Source organism: Pyrgilauda ruficollis, unplaced genomic scaffold (genome assembly GCF_017590135.1).
Source record: "Pyrgilauda ruficollis isolate IOZ18807 unplaced genomic scaffold, ASM1759013v1 scaffold98, whole genome shotgun sequence".
Taxonomy (NCBI): Eukaryota; Metazoa; Chordata; class Aves; order Passeriformes; family Passeridae; genus Pyrgilauda; species Pyrgilauda ruficollis.
Window position 1 is genome coordinate 450,587 of NW_024531932.1, and position 13,828 is coordinate 464,414.

At 48.0% G+C, this 13,828-nt stretch overlaps 1 protein-coding gene across 1 annotated transcript in view; it reads left to right on the forward strand.

Annotated features, from left to right (window-relative positions):
- CDH23 (cadherin related 23) overlaps positions 1–13,828 on the forward strand; it is a 178,118-nt gene that overhangs the window by 73,309 nt on the left and 90,981 nt on the right. The window contains exons 7-8 of the mRNA XM_041490062.1: positions 1,668–1,796; positions 8,197–8,275. Coding sequence (XP_041345996.1) covers positions 1,668–1,796; positions 8,197–8,275 — 208 coding nt within the window. The remainder of the gene's footprint in view (positions 1–1,667; positions 1,797–8,196; positions 8,276–13,828) is intronic.

Here is a 13,828-nt window from a genome sequence, read left to right on the forward strand (position 1 = left end):
CTGTGGCAATATCTCCTTGCCTTGGTCAGTGCTAGTAATTCCTAGAAGAAGAGTGGTGAGAAATCCCAGGGCAAAGCTGTGCCGGGAAAGAAATGTGAGAGTTGCAGGAGCGTAGCAGAAGCTGGAAGAGCAAAGGCAGATTTTTGTGTGCCTGATGAACAGTTTCCAGAGTGGGAAATGGGGTGATAGTGGGTTCAGGGTGGCTGCAGGGATTGCTGAGGAGCGTGGGTGCAGAGCAGGAGTGGTTCCATCCCACGGATGAAGGCAGCAAGCACAGAAGGAGTCTGGAAAGGACAGCAGGAGAGACAGTCCAGTAAGGAAATTAGAAGCATGCTTGTTTTTTCAGTGCTATCTGTGATGTCTGAAACAAAATTTAAGAGGTGAAGGGGAGGGGAAGGCACATTATCTGAAAAAACAAAGGACTTGAACCTGATGGCACTAACAGCAGAGTCAGAATAAGCATCCACCCAGGCCACAGACACTGAGCCCTGCAGGTTAAGAGGATAATGTACAAGCTGAGTTGTTGAATAGGGTTTAAATTAACATTAATCTTCTGGCAATCAGTCTTTGCCTCTGCTCAGAGCTGCTTTGGAGGAGTGTGTAGTAACCTCTGATGGTCACCTTCCAGCACAGTGCCTGATTGGGGGTAAGGAGACACTGAGGAAACACTGATTCCCTTCCCTCTGTGTGCTCTTTGCTCCTGCCCTTAGCAAAGGGCTGGGGGCTTTGGGGTCACTTTTGAGCACACATGGGACAAGGCTTCAGCAAGAAAAGCAGTGGCAGCAGCAGGAGAAGCTGGTGGCAGTGCCTACTGCTGTGGCACTGGCTGCTGGAGGAGGGTCATGCTTGGAAAAGAGCCCGAAGCTCTGTCCTGCTGGGACGTGATGGAGTGAAAGGGAGGTGATCGTGGAACCATGGAATGGCTCAGGTGGGAAGGGACATTTAAAGACCATTTAGTCCAGCCCCCTGCCATGGGCAGGGACACCTTCCACTATCCCAGGGTGTTCCAAGCCCCCATCCATCCTGGTCTTGGACACTTCCAGGGATCCAGGGGCGGCCACAGCTTCTCTGGGTGAACTTACCACCCTGACAGCCAGGAATTTCTTCCTAATGCATGATCTAACCCTGCCTTCTTTCAGTTTAAAGCCATTTCCCCTTGTCCTGTCCCTCCATGCCCTTGTCCCAAGTCCCTCTCCAGCTCTCTTGGAGCCCCTTTAGGCACTGGAAGGGGCTCTGAGGTCTTCTAGAGCCTCCTCTTCAGCTGTGTTAAGGCATCAGCACTGTGGGTAGAGAGGCTGCTAGCACCCACCCCTGCATCTGACCATGCAGAGGTACCTTAGGCTGTGTCTGCATTAGGAAGGAATTTACATTTTGAAGTAGATGTTGAACAGCGTTGCTGCATTTTCACTCAAAATGTGATGAAAACTAAATTGGTGTTTGCTTCATTTGAAAGGGCTGATGCTGCAATGAAATGCATATTGTATTTCAGCTTAGAGGGAGGTGCAGTGGACAATAATTCCAGCAGGTAGCTTGAAAAAGAGATGATTACCTCCACTATTCAGAAATCCTGTCCCAGCTACAACCACATGAGACTTAATGCTGCTGAATAATTCTGTTTTTCTGATAGAAACCCGTTCTCTCCCCTCCCTGCCCCTTCTTTTTTTAAGGACCAAGATAAAAACAAGCCTCTGTCTACTCTGGCCAACCTGGCAGTCATCATCACAGATGTGCAGGACATGGACCCTATCTTCATCAACCTGCCCTACAGCACGAACATCTACGAGAACTCGCCTCCGGTAAGGGCTGTGCTTCGTGGGGTTTCCTTCTGAAACAGCACAATTCCAGCCAGATCCAAAATATTCAGCCCTTTTTAAAACAGGCAGCCTAAGCACAGGGGCTCAGGAAGCCTGGACCCCAAATAAAATATTTTCTTGAGGCTTTTTTTCTTAAATTCTACAAAGGCTTTGTGTTGTTGGGAGCAGACAGTCACCCCGTCTCCTCCCCACGGTCTATCTGCATGCCATTTCCAATAGAGAACTTGAAGGAAAAATCTAAACGTTCCTGAAATGAGGCAGTTTTGAAAATGCCAGAATCATCAGCCATTTCAGCACTTTGAGTCTTTTCCCCCAGGTTTTGCCAAATTGGTCCAATCATTTTAGTTCTTCTGAAACTCGGTTTGTCAGCAAACTCGCTGTTTGTGGAAAAATGTCTCCCAGTCTCTGAATACAGCAGGGATGAGGTTTTTTTCCCCCCCACAGATGTCAGGGAGCGTGAAGGGCAGCTTGGGCTTTGGGAGCTGTTTCTAGAAGGAAACTCATCTAGGATTTTCAATGAGAAATTTGTCTCTTTTATTTTTGGCACTTTCCAGTCAGGATTAAAAGTACACCCTGAAATGCAGTAGAACCCTTGCAATCTACCCAGGGAATGTAGCCCACTTTGGAGACCCACCAAAGGCTTCAATCCAAGCACCAGCCCTTCTCCACAGCATCCACAGCTGCTCATCTCATCACTTTGTCCACAGGGAAACATTTCTGTGTGTGGAAGGGAAAACCTGCCATAAAATCATGGCATGGTGGGCACCCACAGCACATGTACACCCCATAACTTGTGTCGTCCTCTGGATCCCAAATGCCTGGTGGCTCTGTTCAGAGGGAGAGGAACTCCAGTGTGGTTCAATTTTTGCCTTTTTATTCACTTTGGGGCAAAAGTGGACAAGGAGAGTGCTGGATCAATAGGGCTGAGTTGTACTGCCCCAAATCCCGTGGTGACACAGCACATCATCTGTCTGCTGGCCTAGAAGTGGCCAAAAAACCAGCTTATTCATGAATTACTCACAAGGTAAAAGTTTTCTGATATTAAGGAATATCTCATGGATGGACGGAGTGAGCTGCAGGGAAATAAACCCCCACAAATTAGATCACACTTAACTAGGAGGAAAAAAGCTTTAAATGAAATTAGAGGAATGAAAGTGCCATAAGTATTAAAAAATCATAGACTGCATCATTTCCATGGAGTGATCTGGTATCCAGGAAAAGGAATGGGAATGTCATCCAAATATATATTAAGGCTGGAGGATCCCTTTGTGTCAATACACCAACATGCACCACAATTATTCACTGTTTTGCAGTCAGGAAAGCAGCAAATATTACTGTGTAACGTGCTACAGGAAAAGGAGCAAGGAATTCCCACCAGGTTTAGAGGTTTTAATTTCTCTAGGCCTTGTGCAAGTCAATGAGGTGTCTGGGATGGATAGGTGCCACCAGAGGCATGGTGAAGAGGAAGATTGCTGGAGCTGGAGACTGCTTTGAGTGGTGTCACCCTCTGGTTTGGACCCAAATTCCCAGCCTTCCTGGGAGAAATTCCACTGCTGAAACAAGGGTGTGAGATATGCTTTGGCGTTTAACACAGAGTCATTTGGTTGGAAAAAACCTCAAAGTTCATCAAGTCCAGCCATTAATTATGTGCATTTTTTGTCTCCCGGTGTAAATCTTCTCATCAGCTCTGCCCTACCCCCTGAGTGGAGCCTGGGGGTGTAGAGTGAATGTCTTGGTTATCAAAATGATCACCACCAATTTAGGTGGGGAGTCTGGCTTGGCCAGCTCCAAAAGCAGGCTTGCAGGTCAAATCAAGAGGCTGTGGTGCATTTTTAGGTGATGTTTACCCTGACATGTGACTCAGCAGGTCAAAATGTGCTCAAGGCATCTCATCCCAGCCCTAAATCCACGGAGCCGCTGCTCCCCGTCTCTCTTCCCTCTTTTTATCTGTGGTGCACAGCATGTCTGTGTTCCCCTATCAATGTATCAGGCAAGAATACCTCATCTAAAGTGTATACATTACCTAATAAAATCCTTCTTATTTGGGATTATTGCATCAAATTTTAATTTCCTCACTCGAGTAACAGCATGTCAGCCAGCCCGTCAGCGGAGAGCCGATAGAAGGTGAAAAGAGTGGATAAACTGCAGCAAATTACCACAAACAGATCTCTATCAGCCCTTTGACTGGAATTGACTGGAATTAAGAAGTGAGAAATGGGATTTTTTTTGCCGTGGCAGCTTTCTGAAGCGCTCACACCCCCCTCCTCCTCCTGCTGCAATGCTGGGCTGCGCTTCGCCTTTCAAGTCCCTAATCCTGTAAGAGAAGAAGAAGAAAAAGGGGTGGAGGGGCATGAGAGGGGAGAGGAGTGCAGTTGTAGTTCTTATTTCTCTCAGGCCGGGATCTGGGAGCATAATTGAGAAGCATTTTGGGCAGGTGCTTATTGTGACACTGAGAAGAAAGCAATTTCTTATCGGGCAGAGGAAGAGGACGCAGCAGGGAGAGACTCTGCTGTCCCTGGAGGTGTTGTATCTCCTTTCTTGATGTTCTTTATCATCCCAGCATGGCTCAGGCATCTCTCCTAGGGCACCCAAGTGCGCCTGCAGCTGTGGCAAAGCTCTGAGGCGTGTTTTTCATCCTCAGGAGGGTTTTTGGGTGTCTGTCCTGGCAGCAGCTGGAGGCTGGGTGGCATGGTTGGTGTTGAATGTCCTGGAAGGGACATTCCAGTGCAAGCATCGCCACAGGCTGCCAGGGTAGTAGTGTAATCACCATCCCTGCAGGGATTGAAAAGACATGTGGATGTGGCACTTGGGGACACGAGTTAGTGGTGGTCTTGGCTTGGGGGAATGGTTGGACTGGATGATCTCAGAAGGCTTTTCCAACCTAAATGGTTCTGGGATTCCGTGTCCTCCAGACAGGCTGGTAGGGGCTGGAGGAGAGGGGACATTTCCCCTTGCAGAGCTGCTGTGGCTCTGATGAGCCCCTGCTTTTCTGCACCTCAGCTGGGGCATGGTGCAGGCAGTGCTGCAGCTTCGCTTTGTGGCTGCAAGAGGAGGACTCCACTCTCCAGGAGACAAGCTGAGGGCTGTGAACCTGTGCTTCATCCCACAGGGAGCCACGTGAGGGCAAGAGGGGCGCCAAAGCCCATTGGAACACGGCCCCAAGACCAGCACTTGTATTCCCTTGCAGTAGAATGGTACAGATACATGTCAAACATCATTAAAACAGTTTTAATTCTTCAGCACCCTCCCCCTCCTCCTCAGAAACTCCTTGAGTTGAAGAAATAATGTAGAATCAGTGCTGGTTTTGCCCTAGAGTCTCAATAGCTCTGAGTTAATTCTTTCTTACAATATTTCCAGCCCATCAGTGTGAACACTTTATTAAAAGCTCAGGGTTTTATTAAAAAAGGATTGATTTACCCCTGCCCCTCTTCAAAAAACCCTCAGATTTTGTTTGGATAATGTGCCATTCTTTATTTTCTTTGCCTTTTTTTAAGCATAGGCTTTCCCAGATTATTACTTTTCTAAACCTTCTTCCTCCTCCCCCAGAGGGGAAGACTTATTCTGTTCTCTCTGTACCCACCAGCCGAGCCCTCTCCTTGCAGCCACTGCTGTCTGCAGTGGGCAGGCGAGGTGTGACTTGTTTGAAAAGGAAAGTCAGGGATATTTAGGAGTTTCTAAGAGCTCCAGGGTCATGCCACAGGTTGTGCCCTGTGCCGGTTCTTCAGCCCCTTTCCTGGGAGGTTCAAGTCTGCTCCCAAGCACTGTGGTTGCTCAGGAAGGGATTGTCCATCCCCAAGAGGTGGCATCTGCCAGACTTATGGGTGTTGGAAGAGTCTGGATGGAAACCAGGTGGGATATGTGGAGGATCTTGCTGTGGTCCAAGGACTGGCATCCACGGATGGTAGGGAAGCCAGCACCACTCCAGCTGTGTTTCTTGGACACTGGTTGGAGTGTGCCCATCCACAGGAGGTGCTTGTGGAGCAGGAGGAGACACACAGCAGGCTGCAAGGAGAATGGGGGGGCAGCCCCAGTACCAAAACCCAGCAGCAGGATATCATCACCATCATCATCATCATCATCATCATCACGGGCCTGCTGAGGACAGGGGGTGAACCTCAGCATGGTCCCTCACAGCCCTCATTCCTGTGATCAAATGTCTGGATAATTTCTTTCCCGTGGGCATCTCTGTGGCATTCTCCGCTGAGATTTCCAAATGGATTTTCCCTCCACCCCTCCCAAACTTCCCCTGCTGCCACATCCGCGCTCATCCTTTTATCTCTGCCTCCAGCCCTTCCCCTTGGCTTCTCCAGGAGGGGCCTCTCCCGCAGACAAAGCGGCCCATTGCTATTCCCCAGCCATCGCAGGGCCCTGCCTTCCCTCTGCGGGAGGCAATTCCCATTCCGTGCCGCTCCCGAGCCGTGTGACAGGTGACAGGAGAGCTGTCACACAGCCCCGGTGCCCGCACCCACTGCCCCTCCCATGGCAGAGCTCCCGCTGGGCCAGGGAGGGGAGGGGCTCCTACCTGTCCCGTGGGGATGGGAGATCAAGGATTGCATCGAGTTTGATTCTGCTGCACCTGAGGGTAATGTGTAATACAATACAGAATAGTTAATAACACGTAAAATACAATACGTAGTATATAATACTATTTATTATTTAAATACATATATATATAATAGTATTATATACTACATATATAGTATATAATATATACTATATATTATATATATTATTAGGTATATTATAATTATATCTAATATATATAATTAAATATACATATACGATATACTATATACAGTATATAGTATATAATGTATAGTATATATATTATTTACTATATTTTTTATATATACTATATATATATAAAGTATATAATCTATATAAAGTATATATAGAGAGAATATATATATATATATATACACTCTCTCTTCTCTCTCTACGTATATATAGTATAAAGTATAATACATTATAATTTATATGTTATAATTTTACATTAAAATTTTGCATTGCAATTTTACATTATAATTTAAGCAAAGCTGTGCTGGGACAGGGCACACTGAAATGCATCACCCGTTTTTTTCCTCCACTTTGCCCTGCCCTCCTTTCCATGTCCCCTGTTCTGCTTTCCCACCTGCTCCTTCCCCACTTTGGCAGTGGTTTTTCTCTCTCTGTGCTCTTGGGAAAGCACAGTTATTGTCAGTAATTTAGAGGCTCTCCGGGTGGCTGCTGAGCCTCACCAGCCGAGTGCTGCTCAGAGGCCAGTGACCTGGGATTTATGGCTAATGTTCTCAGTTAATAACATGGATTTACTTAAGGAGTCTGTTGAAATGCCCTCGGAGATCAGGGAACGGGCAGCCTGCCTGGCCCTGGGAGCCTTCTTTATGGCCAGCAGCGGCATCGAGCCCCCAGGGACAGGGATCTGCAAGTCCTGCGAGTCCCTTCTTTCCACCAGTGATGTTTCAGCTTTCCCTTTGGCCTTCAAATGATGGATTGCAGGGCAAGCACGAGGCTGCCGACCCGCTCTACTCCCTCGTTAGATATGCAAACGCCTCTGCTGACATTTCCTTTGAGGGGAAAGAAAAAAAATAATAAAAAATTTGCTGCTTTCCCCACTGTTAATAAGCCAATGAAAACAAGAACAGCTGAGTTGTAAATTTTTTCACACTACATTAATTACGGGCATGTGCATGTGTTGGTATTCACAGGGGCTTACTGCACTGCGGCGGGGGAAGTTGACTTATGGAGCAGGATATTTTTATTTCAAGAACTAAACAAGAATTTTGGGTCCCTCTTATGTTGTTCTTTGTCAGTTTTGGGGGATTCTTGGATCTTTCTGCTGGGTTTTAGGAACAGTGCAGGACAGAGGATGAGGTGGATGAGCTGGCAGTTGCAGAAGCTCCTGCCTGTGGGCAATCCCTGGTTCTCAGCATCTGTCCAGCCCTCCTCCTCCTCCTCAAGGGTTTCAATTAAAATCTTTTCAGCTCGCTCAGTTGTGCAGCTGACTGCCAATGGTCAGTGTGAGCAGCCCTTATTGCCTGGGGTGCCTCATCTGAGGAACACAGTGGGAGAACAGGTTGAAACTGGGAAGCCGATGACAGATCAAACTGAAGGTGGTGGTGAAAGGGAATTGTTTCCTGCTGGTCATGCCCTCAGCATTCCCATCTACATCCTGGGGTGGGTTAGCAGAGTTCTGCAGCTCCCACCAGAGTGATGAGTAGTGAGCCTGAACTGCTTCAAGGGCAGGCAGTAGGACTTTTCCATGACCTGCCATGTCCTAGGACAGGTTGTCCCTCAGCAGCTGGCCCAGGGTGAGAGGTGCAGGTCGTTGTGGGAGCCCCAGCAGTGCTGTGACACCTGTCCCCTGTCCCCTGTCCCTCCCCAGGGTACCACTGTGCGGATGATAACGGCCGTCGACCAGGACAAGGGACGTCCCCGGGGCATTGGCTACACCATCGTCTCGGGTGAGTCTTGGGGGCACAGAGGGGAGCCCAGCAGGGATGGATGGATGGATGGATGGATGGATGAATGGATGGATGGATGGATGGATTAGATGCATGATGGATGGATGGATGGATGATGGATGGATGGATGGATGGATGGATGTTGGATGCAGGATGGATGGATGATGGATGGATGTTAGATGCATGATGGATGGATGGATGGATGGATGATGGATGGATGAATGGATGGATGAACGGATGGATGATTGATGGATGATGGATGGATGGATAATGGATGGATGGATGGATGGATGGATGGATGGATGGATGATGGATGGATGATGGATGGATGGATGGATGGATGAAGAGGATAACCCTGCAATAAGTCATTGTACATCCCATTCCTAGGAAATCATGGAGTAGAATAGATAAAATGATTTAGGATGGAAGGGACCTTAAAGATGATTGTTCCAACCCCCCTGCCATGGATAGGGACACCTTCCACCAGACCAAGTAGCTCCAAGCAAATTTTTCACATTGAAATGATGAGCCACAAACAGCTCAGCTTTACACAACCCCACGGAGGGGATATTCTGTTCCGGGAGGGAACAGGACTGAGTATGGACTGAACGGTCCCTGGTGGTTTCTGTGGTGTTTCCCAAAAGTTTCAGAAGATGTGATGCAAGGACTGGGCCCGTGAAGGTGCAGAGATAGAGAAGGAAGCTTAATTAAAGTGGTGTTGGCTTTCTGCCTTCTGACAGGCACATGGATTGAGCCTGCCTTTGCAGTCTGGCTTTGAAGCCTGGGAGCCCTTCTAGGTGTGGATGAGTGGATCATTGCTGGGCAACACTTGGGCACTTTGGCTCCATAGCCTGAGCATCCCTTCTGACGGCAGCAGGGACAGAGCAGGCTGGGAAGGTGTTTCCAGATAAAACCCATCTCCCTTATGGGAAGGCCAGTTTTGGGGGGTTGGGCCTGTTTAATTTAAGATGCCTTGAGCTCAGCAATCTCTGCCATAGCCCAGCTGACTTTGATGCTCCCAGGGCTGCACTCAGATGCTGCTTTGGTGAGGACAGACTGCTCGGGGTGACCCAAGAGTGAGGGACCAGCTTGGTGGGTGTGTGTTGTAGCCCTCTTCCTGGCATCGCTTTTTGGGAGGGCTCTTTCCCAGCAAGAAACAGCGGCAGTGCCTCCCTTCCCCTCTGTGCCACATGCTCCAGGTGCTGACCCCACATGCAGGAATCATTTCCAAGTTTCTTTTCTTTAAAGCCCAGCCATTTCAAACCCTCTTTTAATCAGCCTTAAGGGTCAAGGTGATTTCACCCTAACTTTCAAGTCCACTGATCCTGACTGCAAGTATCCAGCCTTTGAAGATGCGAGGATTATTTATTCCTCTAATTCCCTCTGCAATTTATTCAAGAGATTGTCCCAGATTGTGGGTATCAGCTGGCCAAGGTGCAGCAGGGACTGTCTTCTGGCTGATACAGGTTCTTTTTCCCTGGAGACTGGACTCAAACATCAATCCAATTTTGCAGAGGTTGCTGAATTACGGTGAGGATGGTAAAATAGCTATCAGCCTGGCCATCCTGGATGGGCAGTGGGATGGTGGAGGGGGAATCAGGATGCTCTGGGATCCAGGTGGAGCATGAACCTGCAGACAGATCACTGCACACAGCCTTGCATCTGCTTGTGTATGCCAAGAGCTTAACCCTTGCCTGCAGTCCTGCCTGGTGGGGGCAGCTCTCCTACCAGAAGATCCAGCAGAGCAGATCAAAAAAGTGATTAAACTACTTTGCACTATTATTTTTTTTTCCCCAAACATGAGAATTACAAAGTGTTTTCCAAACTGGCCAGGAGTCTTCCTCCTGTCATCATCAGGGTCTCATGGAGAATGGGTTGGATGGGAATGATCAGCCTGTGGACAGAGCTGATGTTACTTTCTGATGTGTGAGAGTCCAGGCACTGGACTGGCATCTAATGCGCTTCCAAAATCCTGCTCAGCCAAGGCAAGCCATTTTCTTTTTTGGCAGGCAGGTAAAGCCTAATTAATTTCTCATTATCCTCAATCATGATGGTAAAGGTCAGCGAGCAGATTTTTGCACCTGAGCTGGAAAATTTTTATGGCAATTTTGCAAAAAAAAAAAAAAAAAAAAAGGAAGAAGAAAAAAGGCTAACATATGGGAATGGGGAAGCAAATTAAATTAGAAACCGACCGTAAGCAAAAGTGAAAGTGGCTGGTGGAAGTAGTAATTAAACCTGGCTCTTCAGCTCCCTTCAGGAGGGGAGGTAGCAGTGATGCTGCTCCCATTCCCCTGCAGGGAGGCATGATGCCTTTTCCCAGCTCTCAGAGTTTTTTGGGCACAGGGTTAGCATGTGGCTGGTCTGCTTTTGCCTTTTGGGCTGGTATATACAGCAGTAAAGAGCTGAGAAGCAACCTGGCTGTTCATCATACCTTTGGTGTTAATGCCTAAAGCATTGGTGTGATTGGAGGTGGGGCTTAAAAATTAATTTGGAATTGCTGCTGTCCCATTCAGCTCCATCCCTCGGGCAGCCACGTCTGGGGATGTACTGCAGCAGCTCTTATTTATACAGCTATCTCCAGCACAAGGTCCTCCCGTGACAGGAACACAATAAAACTAAAAGATTAACCATAACCACATAAAATAAGACTTGAGATCTAGCTTTATGCCGCTAGCTTACAAAGCTGTTAAGGCTGAGATGATGGAGGAGCACTGGTGTAGCTGTGCCATGGCTTTGGCTGCTTGTCCTGCCTGCATTGGGAATCATTTCCATATCTAATAGGGAAAAGCCATTCAGTTGTTTCTGCCCCTTCCTTCCCATCAGAGTGTTTTAACTCCAGGAAAATGTACTTTTTCACTTCACACTTTGCAAGGAGCGGGCTCACTGCTCTATTGAAAAAGAAATCCAAATTGAGACCTCCCAGTTCAAGCCCCTTGTGCCAACAGGCTGGTCAGTGCCAGGGCTCCCATTGCTCCAGAGTGTGTTCCTGCTGCTTTTCCTGTGGCCAGAGCCCTGTGTTAGCCCTCCCTCTCCGGCTGCAGTGACAGGTTGGAGATGCTCAGCCACTGAGGTCAGGACTCTGTTTGAAGGACAGATAATTAATCCAGCAAAGTAATCCACAGCTCCTTTTTGGCAGATTTATGGAGATAGCCTCTGTACCGGGGACTCTGCCTCATCATCTTTCATTTCCCAGGCAAAGCGAGTGACTTGTTGTATAACACGACCTGTTCTAGATAAGGCTTTTCATTTAGGGGAACTCTCCGGGCTAACAGAGATTGATTTTCCCGGCGGGAATCGGGAGGGCCCTGGCAGTTTTGGGCAGGATCAGCCCTGCAGACGGCAGTGTGTTTTCACATTTGCTGCCTCTGCACACTGCCTGGGGCATGGAGAATCCTCTGGCTCTTTAAGGGAAGGATTTTCAGCGTGAGTTAAACAGCAATTTAATTAATAGGTGGGAGGAGACTTCGCCCGTGAGCTCTTCTTCAGGAAACGTATTGACTCACGTGTTGCTCGCTAGCAGTAAACTTTGGGCTTCATTTGTTTCCAGGAGAGTCAGGAGATTTGGAGTCTTGTGGCAGGAGGATGTGAAGGTGACCTGTGCTGCTTGGGTAGGCACTGAGGGGTTAACCCAGGGGAAAGGGTCCCACATGTCAGTCTCTGCCTGCCTGACACATTTTAGGTGCAGTGATGGATGGGCAGTGGGAGATTGCACAAGGGCAATCTATACGTCCTTCCTGGGGCTTGGAAAGTCCTTCAGGAGAGAGGGGAGTGAGCTTTCCGTCACAGATGGTCCTTAGGGCTATTCACAAACCCTTAGGGTGGGGTTCTTTCCCCCCACCCACCCCTAATTGGATTGTTTTATGAGACTGATGCAGTTTTTAGCAAAGCATCTCTTCCTTAAGTTGGTGCATCCCGAGGGAAACATGAATTAAAAACCATTATTTGCACCATGCAACAGAAGGGTGAGTTACAAAAGTGCGAGGGAAGCTGAAAAGAATTGCTCTCCATCTTCTGGATTTTTGCTAAGGTATAAAATGTCATAGATATATTTTTTATATATATAATATGTATACATGAGTGTTAATCAGTGGAGTAGCACTCTCAGAACATGTTTCCTGTGCTCTTAAGAGAGCCCGCTGCCTTCCTTGTGAAAGTGCAGCATGAATCCTTGAGGAAAGGTCAAGTGGCCAAAGAGGTCTCCAAGCCCTCAGCTGCTGACATCCCCCTCTGTAACTTGACCTGACTTAATAAAGAAGGCAGAGAAAAGCACTTCCCCTAAAACCCTTAAACCAGACATTGGGAGAACCCTTGGAAGTGGGGACCTGCACGTTTTGCTATTCCCTACATCGCTCCAGTTTTTCCCACATTCGCCTCGCTCGGTGAACCGCTGGGGTGTTGAAGTCCTCATAAATTACGGCTGCTGGGAGGGCCTTCCTGTGTGATTTAAAGGCAGCCATCACAGCAGAACATTTCTGTGGGAGGACACGCTGATGGGTGGAAAAGTGCCTGATGCTGAGTTATCCATCAAAAGCTGTTTTTTCCCACCCTGCCAATGCAAGGGGACGAGACAGCACAAAGCAAAGATGGTGGCTGCGGTCACAGCCCCTCTTCCCTTGGCTCAGTTGCTCCCCATCTTCCTGCAGGCTGCTTTTTGTCGTCATGTTGGCATCTGCCTTTGGCTCCCTGGCAATCCAGGAGTCATTGGAAAGAGATATGATTGGGATAATGGTTCGCGTGGCAGGTGGTCCCCCAGCAAACGGCCCGCTGTAATTAAAACTATACATTCCCTTTTATGTGGAAATAGGAAAGAAAAGCATCTTTTCTGTTTAATTTCTGGGACTTCCTGTTTAGCTTCTTGGGATTTAGTGTGTGTTCAAGGCTGAGCAACCTCGTCTAGTGGAAGGTGTTTGGAATGAGATGATCTCTGAGGTCCTTTCCAACCCAAATCGGTCTGGGATTCAATGTAGACCACCAGTGGAGAACGATGAACCTGGACCACCTCTGTTCATGTCGTGGCTAGCAAAAACAACTGGTTCTGAGATGGTTTTTCATGGAGGAATTTCAGAAAGCTGTGGATCCTGGAGATGTGGCGTTTATGTCAAAAAGCCCATTTTAAATTACATGGGGGAATTACGGTTGTGGTCCAAGACTCAGAATCCTTTTTTGTAAGGAATTACACTCAGAGCAGAAACTCTGCGAGTTCTGTTCTCCTCTCTGTTACTCGACCACAGCTCCCTGGAAATCTGGGAGGGGGATTGCACTTTGGGTGATAAATACCTCCCTTTATTTCCTTGTACTGTACATTCCGTTCTAAAAAAGGGAACTGTGCAAGCATTTGATGTGAGCTCCTTTTGTGGCTCTGCAAGATCACAAGTCCTGCTGGTTGGGCTAGAACGGACAAATCCTTGGGGAAAGACAGTAAGAAGGCCTGTTTGCAGAGCAGGCATGTGAGAAGGAGTGCTAGCACACAGCTTTGGGCTCAGATCTGTTATCCCAGAGAGCTGCATCTCCCCAGAACAACAGCAAACCAAGAGGAGAAGGGGACACTGGCTT